This window comes from Lissotriton helveticus, chromosome 11 (genome assembly GCF_964261635.1).
Source record: "Lissotriton helveticus chromosome 11, aLisHel1.1, whole genome shotgun sequence".
In the NCBI taxonomy this organism is placed as follows: Eukaryota; Metazoa; Chordata; class Amphibia; order Caudata; family Salamandridae; genus Lissotriton; species Lissotriton helveticus.
In genome coordinates this window covers 37,909,323-37,932,939 of record NC_136072.1, presented here as the reverse complement: position 1 = coordinate 37,932,939, position 23,617 = coordinate 37,909,323, and the positions used below count along the sequence as shown (strand labels likewise).

General features: G+C 42.7%; 1 protein-coding gene across 1 annotated transcript in view; it reads right to left on the bottom strand.

Annotated features, from left to right (window-relative positions):
- Nucleotides 1-23,617, bottom strand: part of LOC144792180 (receptor-type tyrosine-protein phosphatase beta-like) — a 113,974-nt gene that overhangs the window by 4,505 nt on the left and 85,852 nt on the right. The window contains exon 19 of the mRNA XM_078667080.1: nucleotides 15,454-15,533. Coding sequence (XP_078523206.1) covers nucleotides 15,454-15,533 — 80 coding nt within the window. The remainder of the gene's footprint in view (nucleotides 1-15,453; nucleotides 15,534-23,617) is intronic.

Genomic DNA, 23,617 nt, shown 5'->3' with positions numbered 1-23,617 from the left:
TAAGGTGCTTGCTTCAGCAAAATCCCATGCATTCTCTGTCGAACCGGCACATTGGAGCCTTAGCGTGGATCAGAACTGGCGCATCGCCCCTGTTGAATGTATTAGAACCAGTGCATCACTCCTGTTACATGACCAGAACTGGCTCATTGCTGCTACTGAGTGGTTCAGGCCAAAAGGATTGCCTTTGGAACCACCACTACACAAGGTCTCCGCATCTTCGTCGATGGAATCTTCGTCAATGACCAATTGCCGCATCGCAGCACTCTGGTTATTGGGGTTAATACATCGTTGCAACTCCAGCGCATTGAACACCACTGCATAGATCAACACCGACATATTGCTTCGACTGCCTCCTCCATATTCAACATCGATGCAGCCGGGATCAAGGTACTTTTGTTCAGCAGGCCTCACTGGGTCCCTGTATGTGGCTTGCACTTTATCACGGTTGGCATGAACTTTTGACTTTGACACAATCCATTGCGACCAGATATCCCAGGTTAGCACTTGTTACTTCTAAGTGCTACAGTTTATTCTTCATATCTTAAGTTCTACATATTGGATTTTTGTTGTTTTGTTCTTGTTTTATATATTAAACTAGCAGCCCGTCCCGACGTTGTCCGGGTATGAATTGCTGCCGGCCAGTAGTATATTGTTTTGTAGGATTTCGTTTTGATAGCATTTCTTATCTGTGACAGGCCTGTGAAACGCTCCGATTCACAGTGCACTGCTGATGCACTTAAGAGTGCACGTTCAGTGGTGTGTGAACTCGAGTTTCCCTACTTTATTTTTCCTTGCAATATTATATAGCGCGAACTCGACAACATGGCATGAGCACAATTTACATTACAGAAGAACACATTCATTTGTGGTAGGCACGGGGAGACAAAGCGATTTGCTTGGAATCACAGGATGTTGAGCTGTTGCCGAGATTCGAACGTAGCTCCCCAGCTCTAAAGTTCACAATTCTAGAACTTGTGGCAGGAGGTGTGTCTAAAAGTGTATGTTGGTGCTGGCCATCAATGAGAGAGACCTGTGCATTTTTCAAATGGATGGTGAAAAAAATATGAGTATGTTGCTGGAGATGTGGGCCGCCGTGACACCAATGTACTTACCGGGGGAGGGTAAACACCCATTATTCCACAACTTTCTTTCCGCATACCATCACTCCGCATACTTTCATTACAAAAGTACCATGACTCCGCAATGCCATTATAACGTATGGCATTACATTTTATAAGCTTTTACCATGCATACATTTACAACAAAATTCGTTGTAAATGCATGAAAGTATGGGTATAGGGGTATATGTTTTGGGGTACTGAGGTATATGTTTTGGGCTGTTTGGGTATTTTAAGGGTTCAGATATAGTTTTAGGTTATGGGGTACAGGGGTAGTTTTAGGGTTCAGGGGTAGGTTTGGGATTTGGGGTACAGGGGTATTTTTAGGGTTCAGGGGTCGGTTTGGGGTTTGAGGTACAGGGGTATTTATAGGGTTCAGGGCTAGGTTTGGGTTTTGGGGTACAGGGGTATTTTTAGGGTTTAGGGATAGGTTTGCGTTTTGGGGTACAGCGTATATTTATAGGGTTAAGATGGGTTAGTGTTTAAAGGTGTTGGGTTATTTTTAGGAGTAAGGGTGGGTTATGATTTTTTGGTGCAGGGGTATTCTAAGGGAGCAGGGTGGACTCCCGGAGCTGGAATGTACATAACCTGGGAAGAAAAAACAATGAAATATTGGGCACAACGCTCGCTTTTTTTCCCACAATCCCACGCCCCGCACATGCCCACACCCCCAGCACACACCCACAGTACACGATATGAGACATGGCATGAAGGCGGAACGTACCACACGCCCCCAGCGTTTGTCACGCCCCCAGCACATCCCCACAGCACAACGCAGACATGCCCACAAGGGACTACTTTTCTGGCACGGTTCTTTTACCTTTTAAAGGTATATGGTGGGCGTCTGCACAGCCTATGTCCTTCTGCTGCAACTGCCCTTTCCAACGCTGTATTGGGTTTTGTGATTGGTGCTGTGGTTCCTGAGATTACCCGCCTCAAAGGTTTGGGCTCTCTCTTTATTAGATTAGTATGGATAGATACAATTGATTTCACAAGCACAGCGCAAGCGTTATGCAGGAATAAACTAAAAAGTGCAGACAATCAGGGGCGGTAAGTGACATTTGAAAGTGGTGCGGCGTAAACTAATTTGCATATTGCAACGCAGCGAGCGAGCGCAGCGAGCGAGCCCGAACCACCTTGCATCCATCCATATATCATTCATGCATCCACCCATCCATCCACCCACCCACCCATCCTGCATCCATACATCATTCATTCATGCATCCACCCATTCATCCACCCACCCATCCTGCATCCATACATCATTCATTCATGCATCCACCCATCCATCCACCCACTCATCCTGCATCCATACATCATTCATTCATGCATCCACCCATCCATCCACCCACCCATCCTGCATCCATACATCATTCATTCATGCATCCACCCACCCATCCTGCATCCATCCATACATCATTCATGCATCCACCCATCCATCCACCCACCCACCCATCCTGCATCCATACATCATTCATTCATGCATCCACCCATTCATCCACCCACCCATCCTGCATCCATACATCATTCATTCATGCATCCACCCATCCATCCACCCACTCATCCTGCATCCATACATCATTCATTCATGCATCCACCCATCCATCCACCCACCCATCCTGCATCCATACATCATTCATTCATGCATCCACCCACCCACCCTGCATCCATCCATACATCATTCATGCATCCACCCATCCATCCACCCACCCACCCATCCTGCATCCATACATCATTCATTCATGCATCCACCCATCCATCCACCCACCCACCCATCCTGCATCCATACATCATTCATTCATGCATCCACCCATCCACCCATCCTGCATCCATACATCATTCATGCATGCATCCACCCATCCATCCATCATGCATCCACCCATCATGTATGCATCCATCCATCCATCCACCCATCCATCATGCATCCACCCACCATGCATGCATTCATGCATCCATCCATGCATCATTCATGCATCCACCCATCCATCCTGCATCCATCATTCATTCATGCATCCACCCATCCATCCATCCACCCATCCATCCATCATGCATCCACCCATCATGCATGCATCCATGCATCCATCCATACATCGTTCATGCATCCACCCATCCATCCTGCATCCATACATCATTCATTCATGCATCCACCCACCCACCCATCCTGCATCCATACATCATTCATTCATGCATCCACCCACCCATCCATCATGCATCCACCCATCATGCATGCATCCATCCATACATCATTCATGCATCCACCCACCCATCCACCCACCCACCCACCCATCCATCCTGCATCCATCATTCATGCATCCATCCAACCATCATGCATGCATCCATCCATGCACGCATCCACCCAACAATCATTAATGCACCCACCCTGCATCCATCATTCATGTATTTTTATGACCATATAACTTGCACACAGCTTAGCGCCACAGTCTCATAAACTTGGGCTTCTGGTCGCAGTGGTGTCTGCAACCCTCGCCAGGGGGTGTGTAAAAACGCCTGTTGCAATCTCACTGTAATGCTGACAAACCTTAACATGTGCAGACAATTTATAATGCCACAATTCCCGTAAACTGGCGCCTCTCTGGTCGCAGTGATGCCGGTGTCTTCACGCACTGATTAAACGCCTCATTGATCACTGTAAAGCAGCGCTTTGGCAAAGACCTGACAAAACCTCAGCACCCAAATTGTCTGCGATGTAGAATTCCATTTTTTATAAATGTGATTTTATAACAGGAGAGACATTTACTGTGCGTGGTGTTAAAGTGGAAACAGAAACAAACATGAAATGACTTCACCCGATGAATATCACAAACCACTGATTCTCCCTCCCTCCCACCCTCCCTCCCCCGCCTGCCGCGTCCATGTTCCTTATTAGGTGTTTTTATCAACTATCTCTGCCTCTTGTGAGTCTCCGTAGCTCCGGGGGGAGGAGGGTTAATCCGGTCCTCAGTCCCTTGTTGCTGCACACTTTTACCGATTCTGAGTAACCACAGGCCTGTTTTATTTATTTTTCTGGGTTTTTGAGGGGCCTTCTTTTTCCATGTTTATTCATTTATTTGTAGCCCGTCCCGACGTTGTCCGGGAGCAAAAGGCTGCTTCTGGGCCCCCGTCCGCCCCAACGTTAAGGCTGCTTCAGGGCCCCCTGCAATACTGACACCCGTCACAAAATATCTGCTCCTTTCCGCACTCCAGGAAGTCCCTTACCTCGCGTCCCCACTGTCGCCGCCGCTCTCTTCCGTGCTCCTCCCCACGGCTGTACTCCTCGCGCTGCTGATGATGTCAGCATGTTCGCGCACACGGCCGGCGCTACTTCCAAGGGACTATTTTTTTAGTAAGGTATATTTTTTTAAAGAACGTATATTTTTGGGGGTTATTTAGCCTATGTCACTCTGCAGACCGTGCCAATTCCAATGATGTATTGGGTGTTTGGATTGGCGCTGTGGTTCCCAAGTTTACCCGCCTCAAAGGTGCCCAGTTCTTACTTTATAATAGTAGTATAGATTAAGCTTTAGTTTTCTAACCTGGTGTGTAATATTTTTGTGCAGTATTTTCACAGTTTTACTCTTTGAAGCGTTGCACAAATCCTTCAAACATTGCCTTTAAGTTAAGCCTAACTGCTCTTTGCCCAGCACAGGTTAATTCCAGGTTTGCCTACCTCTTTCCCTGACTAGGATTGTGGTTGCTGCTTACAGGGGACTCATATGCCAGACAACCAAGAACCACATTTCTAACAAATAGCAATTTAAAATTCAACTTATTTGTCAAGTCAGAGTTTATATTACTATTTTAAAAATTATACTTTTAATACGTTGTCATTTTTGAGCCTAGCAAAATGTGTCTCTGACAGTGCTCATTGTCTCCCAGCAACTGAATGGCTCCTTGATTAGGTGTGAAGTGGATCCCAAGGGTCCCAAAGCTGAGACAAAGGGAGAGGGATTGATATTCCCTTGACAAAATGACAATTTGGGATGTGCAGAGGACCTTAATTAGCTTCAATGGGCACCTACCCTGTTATTGGCAGTTGTAGCTCATACCTGGGCTTGCCCCCTCTATTGTTCTGCTTTTCTTTCAGTGGGAGAGGAACTGCCCCTAGAACCAGTTTGGAGGGTCTACAGGTGAGGGTTTGCTAGTTCCCCTGGCTACACCTCTATGGTGGGCACATAAACACTGTACTAGAGTATAAAGGTTCTGTCATCTTAGAGTTTTGGTAGAGAGAAGTGCACTGTTGGATAATTTATAGTATTTGTCCTTGGAAGTGGTACATGATTGGGCAGGGTGAGCCCTGGAAGCTTTTCTCCATTGGTGACGGAGTGGCCAGATGTTTCCCCCACCCCCATTAGCTGGCACTGGTCACACATGTGGCACCCCAACCACTTATTTCAGAACACCTCTGGACCTGGAGAAGACAGAAGAAGGATTGCACCTTTTGTTGTGATCTATGCTGTGAACCCTAAGAGCTGTGCCTGCTCCAACTTGTATTCATGACTAAGTAGTGGACTCCAAGGTCAGTTGGCTGACCTCCTGCAAAGATACAGGGACACAAAAGCTGCACAAAGTCCACTTTCCTTAACAACCCAGCTGACCAGTTTCAACGGGATCTGCACGGACCCTGCTGCGGGCTTCTGTTGGATTGAGTACTAGTGTCAAAGTGTACTTCTGCTGCCCAAACTGCAAAAGCTGTAACTTAGAAACATTTGCAAACTTTTCTTCTGAAGAATAGAAGGGATATTGTGACCACTGTTGGACTGAAGATTTCAACGTTGAATTGCCAGTTGGCTCTGACTTGCTGGTTTGTCCCACAGAAGGAGAATTAACTTCAAGAAAAGCTTCTAAATCTGAATGTAGATGGCTTCAGCCAGAGTAAAACCTAGTCAAAACATGTTGACATAAAGAACTTTTTGGGCACAGAGGCTATACTTCGCCCTCTCAGAGCTTTCCCGCCGTCATTGATGACAGTACCTAGTGTTCAGTAAGTCACCATCATCGAGACCCAACTTGGATCTAGTTTGCAGCTTGCCCTACAGATGACTAATCAACTACAATATTTTCTCCAGAAAAAATTCAAAGTCCAAAGGTAACTCTTTGACCAGGACCCACCTGGGCCTTGAATCCAATCCACGCTCCATTGTGGTCTGCCTTAAACCTTATCTTTGTACCTGTAACCACTTTCCTGCCGTTGGCCTTAGTGGTTTTGGTGCTAAAATTTGATCTGAACTTTAAAAACTCCAAACCTCGTATTCCTATTAAAAGTTTTTTGTCATTTTCAAGTCATTCTGTTCATTACAATATTCTCTATTTTTATAGGCTGGTGTGGAATTTTTATTATGTGGTTTTTAGACTTTTATTTACTGTTTTATTATTTCTAAATGCTTTACATATTTTCCTGAGTTAAGCCTGCCTGCTCTGTGCTATAGCTACCAGGGGATGTGCTCAAGCTTAAACTACTAAAACCTTTTTTGGACCCTGGAAGAATAGTGGCATTATTACTTGTGGTGCACTACCATCAGCCTCAATTTATAATCAATTTTTCACAACCGGCTGCTCTAATCTTATAGTCTAAATAGCACCAGTATTGCTCAGCTTCCCTTCCTTTGCTTCTCTAGTCTTATGTTCTTTGATTTGATTTCACATCCTGAGACATGTACTTCACTGCTTCTCCCTCATACATTTTTTTTACCTGTTTCTGGACTGTCTTTCTGTGAGTTCTGCTGATGAACAATTTTACCTCCTTGAGTTTTGTTTTTCAACAGTTCAAGCACAGACTGTTTTGGTTGTCAAGTAAGGAGGACGCTAAAAAGACTAACATACCTGCAGATAGAGAGAATCATTTGAAAGCTTTGGTCTGCTACATTGAATCTGGAACCCATGAGCTGACATGGAAACAACATGCAGGCAGCTAATATTTGCATGTGTAGGCCTGAACAGCCTGGTGTGAGAGCAATATTTTCCCCACATTCAAATTCTATTGTATGAAGGGATGTACGCATTACAACGCATGCATTTACATCGCGTGCCGTTACAACGCTGTTTTTACAACGCAAGTCGTTACAAGGACTTGTGCTGTAAGGGCTGGATAGTGGAATATTTAAATGTTCTATTCCAACTCCAGCCCACGTTACAGTAGGAAAGGTGTTGGAATAGAAAATTAACTATTCCCTATCCAATAGCGCCCTCCAGCGCAAGTCGTCGTAACAACTTGCGTTGTAAAGGCAGCGTCGTAATTGCAGCGCGGGGTAATGCCCGCGTTGTTAAGGATGTTTCCCGTATGAAGGCATGTGGTAAATGTGAGAAGAAAGAAAACACAAAAACTAATGATATATGTGTTCAGGAAGGGTTGGGTGCCTGAAGAGAGACCTACAGACTGATACCTGGCAAGGCACCGCACTCATTCTTATGAGCCTTCCTGTCGGAGGGGCCAATATAGAATTTAGAGGACAGAATAATCTAACTGAACAGCGATGGAGTACCCTCCCCGCCAAGCTATTGGACCCAGCTAAATCAAGACTTTGTGGAGTCTGTGCGTCTTCAGTAATATTTACAACGCCATGCATGGGGCAACTTGCACCACCATGCGTGGCTTTGCCAAGAAGTGTAATGCCACACAGATATTTGTGTATTTCTAAATTTACTAAATCTAGTAAACCTGGGAATGCGTCAAGATGCTACACCTTGCTTAGAAAGGTGTAACAAGGAGAAATATATCTGTATTTTTCCTTGTTATTTCCTATTTCCAGATGTGCTCCAGACTAAGATGAAAATCTCTTCCAGGATTGCGTTTGTGCAGGAAGGTGTCCCTTCTTGCACAAAAACAGTCTTGTCTGAAATGAAGGCACCCTTGCATTGTGGTGCAAGGGTGCCTGGGTTGAGTCTGACCAGCATATAGTGCTAGAACATGAGGAGAGAGCAATAATGTTCCATATCTTTGGAAATATGTATCATTTCTGCTCTCTACCTTTAATGTAGCACAGAGCAGGAACTTTGCATGTTGCCCTGCACTGTGTTAACATTTTTTATAAAATTGCCTTTTGGTCCTTCTACTACTTTTAGAGGTGTGCTCATGCTGATGGTGTAAAATATACTCTGAGTGTAAACCTTCCACAGGCAGCTGAGGGAGTAGGAACCATTGTAGATAAGCTCTTCAACAGTTTGCTCTCATTAGAGTGGATGGACAGATAACCTTTATATATTGTCTACAACAACATTTCTTTTTATTGTCTATTACCACAGGTACATCCTGACAGTGAGGAACTGCAAAAAGGAAAACGTACCCCCAGACCTTTTGGAGAAAACTCCCAGTCTGTGTGGGTCATTAGTTTTTTAAAAATTTATTTTCCACTTTGGGAGTTTTTAAAATAAAATAACAAACTTTGCAAAAGTTTGACAGCTGGCCGTCAGATTTCAGAGTCGTCCGTCCAACTTTTTGTACATTGACAGAAACCTCATGGCCTTCCTGTTAGTGAGCAGAGATGTCCTTGTGGCAGGCTAACATCTCTAAATTTGGCAGGCAGAGTAAAACCAGGGTAGAACACTTTTTTGCTGTCACTCCATCCACCAAATTCTAAATCAGGCCCTGAGGGGACACCCACATATCCCTCAGACCACAAAAAAATGCTGTCATAGACCTTTCCTCCAGTTTTAGCCTCAGACAGTTCTGAAATCAAATGACTAATGTCAGGATTTCTGTTTCAATGGCCCAATACGAGGTGATCCTCTTTGAAGAAGTGCCAGGATTTTGAAGGTTTGGTGGTTGTGTCACTTTCTCATGTTAGATCCCAGAGTGTAGGAAACAGTCAGGCACACTGTTTACTATATCTAAGTGCAGAGCGGTTCTTAAGAAGGCTGTTGTAAACTGTGATGGGCCACCAAAATGGCCTCAACTTTGGTCTATCTGTACATGTAGATCAAAGTTGCTGATGTTTCTCGTTTGAGCATTAGGTGAGCCAGCATATATGCCACATGGGAGACATCCTTTACAACACAACTTTTACCACGCAGTGCCTTTACGACGCAACTATTACAACGCATGTTATTACAACGCATAGCGCTGGGGGGCGCTCTAGGATAGGGAATAGATTTAATTTACTATCCAACACCTTCCCTACTATCCACGGGGACGGGAGTTGGAATAGTAAATTAAACTATTCACTATCCAGCACCCCTTAACGCTATGCGTTGTAACAGCATGCGTTGTAAAAACTGCGATGTAAAGGCAAGCGTAGTAAAACCATACGTTGTAATGTCATACATCCTGCCACATTCATGCTAACTGTGATGCACACACTGCACATTGTTTCTACCTAGACTAGTTTATACCATTACAAGAGTGCTGGTTGTGATATGGTTGTTTTATCTGCTCCCTTCCTGTATTCATTCTTTCAACCTTTGATGAACCTATCATACTTTGTCATATTTGTAAATCAGAGTGCATTATATGATTTCTTGTTGTGTAAAGTTCACAAATTTCTTGCAAACTTGTAATGCACCTTGCCCTTGCCCACTGGGGCTTTATTAGTATGCTGGGATTGTAGAACTGAATGTTAGATGTGCTATTCATAGTCATTATGGCCTTCTAAATTGATCAACATGCAGCTAACATGCTCTCTACTTTATTGCTATTTTCTCGGATTTCCACATAATGTTCATATTATCAAATGAGATGTATGTGGGGGAGAATTAGTACCATACTCATTATTATATTTGTATGCTATGGTTTGAGTTTGAACAGGGCAATACATATCATATATTATCTTTTGAGCTGTAAAATAAATGATTAGTTATGCCTTTTTAAATTGGCTACCCATGTTACAATATGCCTGCTACTTTGGCTGCAGGTATAATCCTAGATTATTCTTTGTTTGTTTTTGTGACACTTTTCATGTTTAAGTCACGTTAGGTGCTTACACCTGTAACCCTGAGACAAAGGCTGTTGGCAAAACACGTCAGGTCATCTTGATGCACACAATGTGGCATTTCACCAACTGGAGAGTGCACAGCTCTTTTACAAATGTGAAAGGAGACTTTTGAGGGTTGAAACAGGCTCTCACCTCACACCCAGAAGTGCATCACTGATGGAAGAGCTGGAAGGCTCTGGGACTTGCAAACTACCCTGAGTTACCTGCTTCCCCTTTTGTATATGTGTGTGTGTATGAATACATGCCAACATTTTTGAAGAGGAAAGTGGAAGATTTAAAAAAAAATATTGGGAGAATGTATTTTTCCCAGTGACTTCTATTGAACCTGAATCAATTTCAAGCAGGAGAAAGCCAAAAGAAAGCGATTTGTGGCTTCAAAAATTAGGAGTCACCAAACTGTTCCGGTTCTATTGGCATGTATGGTGTGTGTGTCTGTGTGTGGGTGTGTGTGTTGTAGGCCTCTCGGAGGTCATGTTGTGTAAAATAAAACCCCCAATTTCTATTAATAGAGAACAGGCCCAAGACCACTAGTGGTTGGCGAGGTCGGGCGGTGTAAGTGACATTACAAGTGAGATTTAATAGAGGGGGGTATCCACACTTTAACACTGATTTACATATTTATTGTGCAGGGACTTATAGATGAGTAAAAGTGAATGACGGAAATATTGTTAGCCATGGTGTTTTGACTGACATTAAGTAAACAATGAACGTGAAGTTCAAGTTGTCTTTTGTGTCATTCAGAACCCAGAGGGGAAAACATCTCAGTTATTCACTTTTTGAATTCATCTATGATTTTATTTTGTGTATGGCAGCCGAAATGATCTGCCCGCGCTTTCATCTGCAATGGAGGAGCAGAGGAGTAATGAGGTGCCTAAAAATACATGGCCTCTCCTCCCTGTCTCAAATGTAAAAAAAAACAAGGTTTCCTCTTCTCATCCACCCTACCACCCTCTGTGCTTTCCCCTCCTCCCCGCCCAAAGTTACGCTCTTTGCTCTCCATAGAAGAGAAGAACCACAACTTCACTGGCAAGATTTCTAAGAGTCTGACATAGTCAGTCAGTCAAGAGATAGTCATCATTTATCATGTAGCAACAGTGGAACATAGTTGTGTTGCTACCCCATAGCAGTAATTTACCAGTTTTAGAACAGTGATTCTCCAAATGTTATAAATAGAAAATCAAGATTTCATTAAAGACACAGAGGCTAACATTATGCATTAAACTTTAAATTGCCACTCCTGCATTACCTTTAAAGAATGTTTACATACAATAAATTTCAATCTAGAACCCGAACACTGTAGTCCATACATAATACCCTCATAGAACACCCTTCCCCTTTAAATGGAGTAGACAATCACCCATTCACTGTGTAGATCCTTCTCCTCCCTGAATTGACACCACACAATTCCTCTTCTACTATACTCTTTCTAGTGTGTATCTAAGAATAGCAAACAAGTCATTAACATGTATCAAATTGCAAACAACATTTACCCAATAAATATCCTTTATTCACATAATACCTTCTTTATATTATTGTTTTAATTTTTTTTATGAAAGAAAGTGGAGGGTGGGATAATCTAAGCCTCCTTATCTTAAATGAAATCTTGATTCTCTATTCATAACAATTTCAGTTCAAGACTGGAGGCTATATGCACGTTGAAAGACCTTCAACAGCACATTTGACAGATGGTTTACTGGTCTAAAGTAATGCTTTGCAAAAGTACTAGCATTTGACCGATTAGTTGTTTTTTGAATTTTCTCGAACCTTTCGTCCGACAGATAAAATGTACTTGCCATTGCACCTCTCTGGGGATATGCCTTATATTTTTGCACATCTATACCAGCTTGTTTCATTGCCTCTTTAACCTATCTGGAAATCCTAACGGTACATATTGCACCACATGGCTTTACATAAGATATCAGCAACTGATTCTCCCCATGCCTTTTATACTCCATCATTTTCATCACATAATCAGTCAAACATTCCACTACACGTAATTCTCGTCAGCGAAATGTGGATAAACAACAGACTCTGACATGGATTTTGTCCTTTTCCAGATCTCAAAATGTACCCCATCCGGACCATAAACTTTGCTACTTACCTCCAAAGCTTTCATATCTGATACTCTTCTACATTAAATTAAACATAGACGTGCTAATTTTGCTGAAGGTTTCTTTAAATTCAAATATCTATTGACTGGTCAGGGTACAAAACAAAGACAAAACCAAATGTACCTCCCATAACACATTATACCGGATGTATGACATTACAACGCATGCTTTTACATCGCATGCGTTTACAACGTGGTTTTTACAACGCAAACCTTTACAACGCATAGCGCTTTGGGGTGCTGGATAGTGAATAGTTTAATTTACTATTCCAACTCCAGTCCCCGTGGACACTAGGGAAGGTGTTGGATAGTAAATTAAACGTATTCCCTATCCTAGAGCGCCCCCCAGCGCAATGCATTGTAATGGTTTGCGTTGTAAAAGTTGCGTCGTAAAGGCACTGCGTGGTAAAAGTTGCGTTGTAAAGGATGTTTCCCCATTATACCTCGCCCTAAGTGCTCTTCTCAATCTCATACTCTTGAGCATTCTACATACCATAACCTTCCTCACTACTGACATACCATCTACTTGAACATGACCTGCTAAAATTGTTTATCTTTAACAATTCATTGTTCTGTATCCCAAACCTTTTTCAAATTGTTCCAACATGAAATTAATCACCTCTGTGATAGAAACCTTCATGGGACCCAGACTCTTCTCCATGACCAAATATGGCCAAGTTCTCCATATTCCTTTATACCTTCTTCTTGTTTCTGGTGCCCAGGACTCCTTGCATAGCTCAGTAGCCCTGCTTGAAAGCCCCTTGAAACATTAAGATCTCTTGGCATTTTCCATATAACAAGGTTCAACACCCTGTCATGAACTAAAGCCTGTTCTTCTCCTTCTTCATTCCTCAGAAAATGTTCATTTGCTGGAATCAAAAAAGGAATTGCACATACTAACTCCATCACTGATGGAAACTAAACCCAAAATGGAGTCACTAACACTATTTGACATTTCTCTGTTCTCAATTTCAGCAGAACCGTCTGGATCAATGTAGATGGGGAAAGGCTTAAGCTCTCACCCCCCTCCATACCTGCTGAAACATGTTTACTGCCGAAGCCCCTGAATCAGTGGCATAACTTAACATGAGGGACTCCCCTGCAAAGTAAATTCAGGGGGCCCCCACACTCCGGACCCAGTGTGGAGCTCTCAGAACAAGGAAATGCCAGTGTAAGCCAACCCCGCACTGCAGGGGCTTTTGCTATGTCACTGCCTGGGATCTGACATCCAGCTGAAATGCTTCTCTATTTGGAAAGTCAGTATGCTCACAAAAAGATCAACCTCCAGTGAACACCAAATTGCGTCCGTCCTGCTGAAACACCCTCAGTCCAACCTCCAATTGATGAAATCCCTGAAATTTTGAGAATTCCAATCCACTATAATATTCCTTTCTCCAGATAAATAATATGCTTCCACTTTTATCTTGGGTTCCAAACAGAAATACCAAAACTCCTTCGCCAGCTCTGCCAACCCACTGGACCTGCTCCATCCTAGGCCGTTGATGTAGGCTACCTATGACACATTGGTCATCTCCATCAACACTGTCTGTCCTCTCAAAATCCCCTTGAAACTTTTCAAAGCAAATAATCTCCAAATACCAAGATGCAGAGGGGCATCCGGTGGAGAGGCCAGCAGAGTCGCGCCCATCTTTGTTTCTAATAAACCCTTTGTGTCTTTGCTTGACTCCTTCCCTGCCATATCCTCCATCTGGGGACAGAGTTTCATTAAAATGGCCTTCTTCCTTTCTGACATCAATACTGCATTACCGATCATAATTATTGTCCTCTGACTCCATACATGGAGTAAGTCCAAATCCACTGGTGTTTCATTAATGTGTGCCTACTATGCCATATCCAGTATCCTAGTCAAAGGACCTAAGACATTTAATACTGTATCTTGGCACTGCTTTAAGGAGCATTTGAGACTTTTCCTCAGGTCTCTGCCCAACCAAAATAAAAAAACTAATAATCTCTGGGCCCAAATTAGGTATGCAACACACCTTCTCATCAATGACCGGCCTTGAGGACTCCACTCTCAGCACTTTTCTCACCTCTTTATCCAAACATTTTTCAAAGCCATTCCCTAATGAATCTGCTCACATGTTCCATGAGCCACCAGTCACCAGTCTTCGGGTGCCTTATATTGTACGGAGAAAACATCTCCTCACCTCAAGGATTTCTGAGCACTTCTTTGGAACATGCACCATCTGAGTTCTCAAATTCGGCACTGAACCCATCATCCTGCTGAATGTCAAAAATGTGCCTATCATACTCCTTGGCATCTTCTGACAAGGAATCCTATTCCAACTCCATCTCAAAGAACTCCTCCTCTTCAGTGACAATAAGAACACCTTTCCATTGTCTGTCGCTATGGTCACCTTTCCATTTGATGGAGATCAATCCATTCTTTCCAACACACATAGGGGGCCATTAGGATGGCGGGCGGACTTTGCCCGTCCGCCATCCTCACGGTACTTGGGACCGCCTGGCGCCCGCCATAAGGGCAGGGGTCCCGTGGGGGGTATTAGGATGCGCCCGGGCGTATCCTGCATTTTTAACATTGTGGCCGGCGGTGCTCTCAGCACCGCCCGCCTTAATGCTAAAAATGCATGTATGCATTTGCATACACAAAGCGGCAGGCACCGCGCAGTGCCTGCTGCTTTGTGTATGCAAATGCTGGGAGGTACCACAGATACCCCCCGTGTGCACCCCCCACCTCTCCTTCACTCCGGAGGACCGCTGGGGGCCCCCAAAGTAAAGACCGCATGCCCAATGCTGCCACGGAAAGGCATCTGCAGAGCCCCATCCTAATATGGCTGGCAGTGTCTCTTAGACAACGCCACCGTATTAAACCTTTTCGGCCCCGGTCGCAAGGCGAGCCTGCCTGGCAGAGGCAATCTGCCCGCCATCCTAATGGGCCCCAAACACTTCATATACCACAACAGATATTAGGTTTTTATTTCTCCAGGAACAGCATTTAAAAGGGGAAGAGTGTTCTATGCGGGGATTATATATTGACTAAGGAGCTCTGGTTCTAGATTGAAGTTTATTGTTTGTAAACGTTCATTAAAGGTGCTGCAGTAGTGGCAATTAAAACTTTGAGGCATAATGGTCACCTGCAGTCTTGAAATGAAATATGGTATTCAGAATGATAGTGTTCAGTGATAACCATGCATAACATAATGCATTTTGTCCACTTTACTCGCTCATTTATTCTGTCTGCTGTCCCTGCAACACAAACTTGCACTTTTTGTCAACCCCTTCCCCTTCCACTCAAGAAGAATTTATGTTTGCATATTACCTTTTCCAGTATATACAATTGTCCTTCACCTGCACTGAGTGTTGAAGTAGCTTTCACAGATAGGTAGAGGAATCCTTCAACTGCAAAGAAAGAGAGCACACAGCATTAATGCCTTCCCTTAAGATAAAATCACTATTTCAAGGGCTCAAAGGTAAATGCATTTACATGTCCATCTGATATGTTCATCACATGTAGCCTAAGGCTACATGGAAAAAGCAAATATCACCATTAAACCCCCTTGCTGTCTTTGAATATTGTTTTGCAAAATAGTGCCATGTCAAGATTATATGTTCCACAAAACTGACCTATAGTCACCTGGAGTGCAATTTTCTGATGTCAATTATTCTTGCATCTGAGCATTATCTCAATACTCGTAATGTCATCTGTAAAGCAGCAAGCACGTACGCACCTGGGGATATGCACACTTAGCCAAGAGTGTTGCAAACAACTAGCACTGTTTAAAACCATCCTCCAGTGAGTGCCTACTGAAGGAGGATGGCCACCAGCTGTAGTGTTATAGGGCCCGATTCACAGAACTAACTTAAGACAAAATCCTAAACGTACTACTTTTGGTATTCACAGAAGTTAGGATTTTGTCTTAAGTTTGTCATAAGACAAACTTAAGACAGACTTAAGACAGACTTAAGTTAGGATTTTGTCTTAAGTCTGTCTTAAGTTTGTCTTAAGACAAAAACCTAACTTCTGTGCATACCAAAAGTAGTAAGTTTAGGATTTTGTCTTAAGTTAGTTCTGTGAATCAGGTCCATAGTGTCCAAGGGAGATATTTTTTCATCCTATCGTATGACCAACTGGCATCAAAGCAACATCCCTTTGGTGCTGGTCTGGAATATATCAGAATAAATATTGAGTGGTCACAATATCATAATATTGAGGAACAAACTATCAACAGGTATGCATAGATTTTCTTTACCTAATTCCATTTCTGCATACCTTGATGATATATGTATCTTGAGTTGAGAATGGTAAATCCATACCTCCCTCTGTGCACTTACCCTCTTGATAGTTTGGTTTTCAACATTGTGGTCATAATATTGTGGGCACTCAATATTCCTCCCGTGATATTCCAGACTACAACCAAAACCTTTTCTACATTGAATAGAGTTACTTTATGCCTTCATGGGTGTGGGGGTTAGAGTTTCTCTATCTGCAGAATGGTCTCTCCTTTTGCCCTTTGCTAGGCAAAGCAATGTGAAAGTGTGCAGCACAGACAGGCTCGGAGTGGCCAAATAAGTGGTTAAATAGACTACGTCCACATTTATTACCATGAGGGTATTTCCTATCGCCGTTTCAGTGGTACTGCTGAGGTTATAACATTTCTTTGTCAGCCACCACAGGGTATTATGGGGCATATTATCAAGGGGGTTTATCTCCACTTTTTTGGCTTTAACAGCCAAGAAAGCGGAGATAAAATGATCTCCGTATTACCTAGCTGTCGCTAACACCAGTTAGCGACCGCTAGTAGGAGATAGCGACCATCTTGGGCCCCACTTTGCATGTCAGGGATATTTATCACTAATGACATGCAAAGTGGGCGTGCTAAGATGTTAGCGACTGGAAACAGTCGCTAACATCGCTATCTCCTATTACCAACTTTTGGAGATATTCGCGCTAAGCGCGAATATCTCCAAAAGCTAACACCTGCCCTGAGCAGTTCTTAGCCATGTTATCCAATGGGAGGTGGATAACATGGCTAAGAGCAATAGCTCGGTAATGCATGAATATCGCTGACTTTTCAGCGATATTCATGCATTGCGGACGATTTTTATCGCATTTGCGATATATCTGCGATAAAAATCGCCGCAGCTCAGCGGTAAATTTTTGTCTCTAACCATGCAATAGCGATAATTATCGCTATTGCTTGGTAATATGCCCCTAGGTCTTCAGTGCTTTCCTAAAACGGCTTTCCTCTACACTACTTTTTGAAATGGGGAACTGTGAATAGCCCACCCTGATGGGAGTGCAGCAATCATTCTTTAAGCCTTCAAATACAAAGGAGCCTGTCAATCAATCAATCAATCAATCAATCAATCCACTTTATTCGATTTTTTTTAAATCATAAAAGTACACAACACTGATACAAAAACACATACATTAAAAAACATATAAGTCCTCTCTATAGTACCATAGCTGAGTAATAGTTTAAAAAGAGCAGTACACCCGTGTTACAAATTCATAAAAACAGTACCATTATAGTTTATACACTGTATAGACCGGAACATCTTTTCTTCATTGATCGGACAGCAGCAACCAGAAAGCAGGCAACATTAAAAATATCCAAAGGATTACTCAACATTTGGAGGTAAAGTAAAGCTGGTTTAACTTGTACAAAGCCCTTACCACTCAATAGAGGAATTAAAAACATCCTCCTAATATTGTTGTAATAATCACAGAACATCATGAAATGTAAGGTGTTCTGCACGGAGAAGTTATCACAATGGCAGGGTTCCGCCTCCTCTGGTTTACACCAACCATGGAAGACACCCAATGAAAAGTGAATCAGATTGAAACGGAACCGAGTCAGGAGCCAACGGTGAAGGGTTTAGTTACCGTTATCAGATAAGGTTCAATTAACAGAGTGGTTTTAGTCAAACAATGAACCCTAGCTGATGGTTTCTGCAGCTCCTGCTCTTCCCATGCCATCTTTATAATTAAAAATGTTTTATTTTGACCCACTTTACGTTCTCATTACAAATATTTTCAGGATAATCAAATAGTTCTCTCCGTCCTATTTTAGAGAGCATACGTTTAACATATGCCACCCACTTAATATCTTTGGGTTTATCCAGATGGACAATATCCCGTAAAATCAGATGGTTCAGTGTCAGTTCTTGGTTAAGCCAAGTTTTAAGCCAGCACAAAAGAGGAGCTAAACTCATTATATCCAACACGTAGCCCTGCCCTAGTTCCTCATGGATCACATAGATAGATGTTGATTGGGGGACAGACAGGAGACTACTTTGGGGCCGATTCACAGAACTAACTTAAGACAAAATCCTAAACTTACTACTTTTGGTATTCACAGAAGTTAGGATTTTGTCTTAAGTTTGACTTAAGTTTGACTTAAGTTTGACTTAAGACAGACTTAAGACAGACTTAAGTTAGGATTTTGTCTTAAGTCTGTCTTAAGTCTGTCTTAAGACAAACTTAAGATAAAATCCTAACTTCTGTGAATACCAAAAGTAGTAAGTTTAGGATTTTGTCTTAAATTAGTTCTGTGAATCGGGCCCGGAGAGACCAAGGAGCCTGTCATGAAGGGATTGTCATGTTAAGGTTAATGCTTTGACCATCACTTGCTTGCGCACTGGAATCCAATGAAGCTTCTTGCGAAAAAGAGATACAGACCAGTGCTTCGGTAACTTGTACAACTAGTGGACTACCATATTTTGCACTACTTGTAAATGCTGGATTCAACATTCTGGAATACCCAGGTATAAGACATTGACATAATCCAGCCATGACAATATCAGTGTCCCAACCACTGTGATTTGTTCTTACTTAGGGATCAGATAATCCAGAGACAGGACTTCACTATTGGCAAGACCTGGAAATTGAAAGATAGGTTTGACTCGAACAAAACACACAGGTTTTTGGCCACCCCGTAGGAGGCGGCAGATGCAGAACATTATTTGGACAGACATAGTACCTGCTCACTTTCCCCCAGAAATGATCCCAACCAACCAAGGGCCAAGTCTGTCACACCAAGATGTTCTAGTCTCTTTAGCAAGATGCTGTGGTCCACCATGTCAAATACTGCTGCAAGGTCCAAAAACACCAAAGCCACTTTGCGAACAGCATCCAAACTCAACTTAATCGCTCCAGAGATGTCTAGCAGTGCTATCTCTGTGCTGTGTTGAGTACAAAGAATTGACTGGGATGGGTGGGGCAGCTTAGAAATGTATTGAGCTCATGGTTTACACATTTTTCCAAACATTTGGCACCTGAAGGAAGAAATGAGATTGGACTAAACCTAGCTGGTACTTCTGGGACTGCACTATCCTTTTTGAGGAGGGGGGTCACTTTTGCTCTGATCCAGGAATCAGGGATAACATCCAACTGGAGTGAGACAGAGAACAACTCATGAGACATTGGGACAATATTAGGATATTCAGCTGAGACTCACTTTCACATTGCAAGCTGCCTCTTTAAGCCCTCTATTGCGTGAGGTACTAAGAGTGTCATCTTATTTTCTTCTGTAGGCCTGATGATGTCACAGGGTAGTGTGACAAAATCTGGGGACTTAGGACTCCCCCAATTGGCTTGAATTTAGATGATCTTGTCTTTGAAGAAGTCAATTAATCTTGTGCAAATATTTTGATAGACGCCAGGAGAGAGGCTTTTATTTTAGGGTCAACAAACTAGAGACAATCTTGAAAATCTCCTTGCCATTATAGTCGGCCTCTCTAACACGTTGAGTATAGAAGGAGCAACATGCTTTTTTATATTCTTATGGTACAAATTAAGGGCCAGTTTATAACCAACTTTATCCTCCTCTAAGTAGTGGTGGCACCAAAACACTCTCAAGCTTTTTACACAAAGCTCTCTCCATGACCAGCTCCTGAGAAAACCAGCTGAGTGAGCCTCAGGCCCCTTCCTATTAGATGTCATTGGTACAGTCAATTGGCTACTTTCAGGAGTCAACTAGAAATTAATTTGTCACATTTATTGACCCTATCTGAAAGTAGAGGTCTAGACTAATCTAGAGATTTTTTTAATGTAGTCAAGTGAGATCTTATTCCAAGACTCTAAGAATGGAACAATGTGAAACCACATTTAGGAAAAAGCTGAAAACATGGCTCTTCTACTCTATATTGTGATGTCAATAATGGCAGCAATATCATCCCCGTATTAGATCTGAGAAGTGCCTGTACCAATCTCTCTAAAGAGTCCACTTGGCGCTGGGACACGCCGGTTGGCGTAACCAGGCGCTCTAGAAATAAAAATAAAATAAAAAAGATCCAGATCCTTGTTCCAGGGTATAGACTTTACTTTCCATTGAACCCAAATATGGGCAGTAGAAGGGGAGCAGGAAGTGGTCAGACCAACACATCTGTACTGGGTACTCCTAATAAACTGCTCTGTTAGATACAATACCACCAATAGCATGTCCCGCTACGTATGTGGATCCCGCATCAACATGCATCAGATATAAAGAGGTTAGAGATGCCTAAAAGATGAGAGACCAGGGGTCCTTAACCTTCCCCAGGTTATTATTGCAATCCTCTTAGATCATAGAGTTTGCAGAATTAATGCAAATAAGGACTAGGGTCTGGTCAAGAGATGCTAAAACGTCTCCCTTCATAGCCCGGCGGCGGTAAACCAACCCACCAGAAAATGGCTAGCTGTAAATCTGGACCAGAATCCTTAAACCTGAGCACTTCACTTCTCAGAACTGAAATACATTGCAAAACAAGGAGAATAAAGTAAAAAGGTGTTCTGGTATAGCGTGCCGGGAACTAAAGCACTAACCACCTGGACCGCTAGCAGAAAAAACTGACCCATATAGGTCTGTATAAAGTGCCATTTCTTAAGAGCCAAATACTCAGGTTAATCAAATTCATATAATCCAATAATTTAAGAACACAGTATTTAAAAAAGTTAAAAATCTCCCAAACCAATTGTTTAAATTATTCAGCAATTGCCCCAACAGAATATTACTAGGGCTACAGGTGGGTACACTAATGGGCCTGACCTCTGTGAACCAATAAATGCTTAATCATGTGTAAATTTGTACTATAATATGGAAATGGTAAATACAAATACCTAAACTAAAACTATGCATACGGCATCTGTACACACACACAAATAGATGTGAAAAGAAAATATGCATCTAAATATATTGTTTACTATGTTATTGTGGGTAGTTTTGGATTTATGGCCCTCAGGAGGTTGTAGGGGGGATGCTGAACATATCTTGAAGTAGGGATAGTGCTGTAGACACAGAGAGACGTGGGGTGTAAGTGTCAATGTAATAGGATTAAATGACACCTATCATATGGGACAGTGTGGGAGTGCAGGGGGACAGTGTGTGCTGGATAATGAGCTTGGTCAGGGCAGTTGTTAGCCAAGGTGGCATCCATAACATAACGTAACATAACACAGGAATCTGTAATCAATGGGAGTGATCATACACAAAGCCCCTTGACACTCGGCTTTAAGTTTAGAATACAAAAACAACCAATGTTTACATACCAAGAGACCTGCTCTGTGATCCAATGCCAACCCAGCTGCTTGCTTTGTAAGTTCTTGCAATCTAAATGGATGCTTCTTGATGCATTTCCTTGCCCTGGCTGCCTGCTCCAGACAGTGCGGTTCAATGACACATCTCAGCTGATTGCCTTGGCCTCAATAGGAACCATGGATTTTTGGATTCATGCATCCCCTCTACTGTTATTGACTGCTCCAACACATTGTTGAGAAACCGGTAGACTTTCTTATAAGGCAATTTCCCAGAGCTGCATTTTATTGGTTCTCCACAGCTGAGACATAGATTGCCTAGCAGGGCTACAGTGTGATTGTGGGCAGAAAGTGAAGAGATTCACTCTGCACTAGGTAACTTGCAGTTTGAACTACTGTATAATGTATATCATATATATCCAAAGCTGTCTTTCTGGAATGTCACATGCAATGAGAACATTTGCGGTATGTACAAACTCACCTGACTGTTTGCAAAGGTAACCCCACAGCAACAACAGTGCTTGTGTTAGGAAATAATCACCACGAAGATCAGAACATCTTTGGGCTTCCGGTTTGCATTTTAAATACGTTCACAATGCACTGTGGGGTCAGTAGTATGGTGATTTCAGTCACGTGATGCAATTAGTTAAAGTACACCCAAGCGCAACTGGACATTTGTGTTCCAGTCTGTGATCAAGGCAATGGTGCCGAAACGTTAGACGAATGGAAGCTGGCGCTGCTGAATTTTGGAAATGAAGCCACTTTCACAGTATTGGGGTTCACGTTGTTTATGTGACTGGTGTGGTTTTGCTGGGCTGCTCCGTGCCCATCGTGTGAGGCCACCCTGAAGGGTCTGGGGCTCCGGAACGGGTAAATGCTTTTCTGTATACATAATATATGTCTTTATTCATTTTTTTGCTGCACTATGAGATTTCAGGCCAGAATCGATGAAATATTTAATGTTTTAAGGTGCTTTTTCTTTGCTTAACCGCAGTAATCACTCTCTAATTGATTGAGTACAGCTTGACATGTGGATAAGAACATCTGTGCGGTTAATGGGATTTTGAATGAAATTTTCTATCATTGCATCAGTTCAACATATGCCCATCCTAGGGCTAAATTTATTGAAAATGTAAATACTTTATTTAGTGTTTATCCTTTTTTTCATCGTTTGATAATTGTGTTGCCTGACCCTAAAATGGTGTTTGTATGGGACAGATCCCGCAAGACTTTGTGCAGCAACAGTCATTGTAATTTTGTTTATATACTGCAGCGTCATGGCGGCCGCCTGATACTGACGAAGGCGTACCGCTGAAACGCGTCTTACCCTTTGATTTTGTGTGCAATAAATCCGATTTGGATTTGAACCCCCCACGAGTGCGAGTCAATTTCTTCTGGGCATTTGGCATACATATATATATATATATATATTACCTACTGGCGGTCGCCAGTAGGTATATATAGTTAGGATTTTTTCCCTATGGGATTTTTGAAAATTCTATGTCTAATAACTTTGGCGCTTGTGGACGGAATTGGCTGAAATTTTCAGGAAAATGGCACATTTTGTTTCTGAGCAGCCCCTGAAAATTTTGGGGGGGTTCGTCAAGGGGGGGCCGAGAAAAAAGGGGGGTCCCAAAACACGTTTTTCCCATGTTAATTTCCATAGGGCGGTTGGCCTCACTTTTAGCCCGAACGGCTGAATGGATTTGCACGAAACTTGGCAAAATTGTAGGGACTGGTAGCCCGATGTGCCTTTTGTAGGTCTCAATATATGTGCTCCAGTGGATTTTGAGAAATTAACGTTTAAAAAAAGATATATATCTGTAACAGCGGACCGGGCAGCGACCCAGGACGCGTACTTTTCGCGCAACGGAGCTTTGTGAAGCGAAGCTGATTGGTTCTCCGGCGTCTGTCAACATTCCAAACAGTTCGTAGCGGCCGCAATCTTGTCTTTCGGTAGGATCGAGAG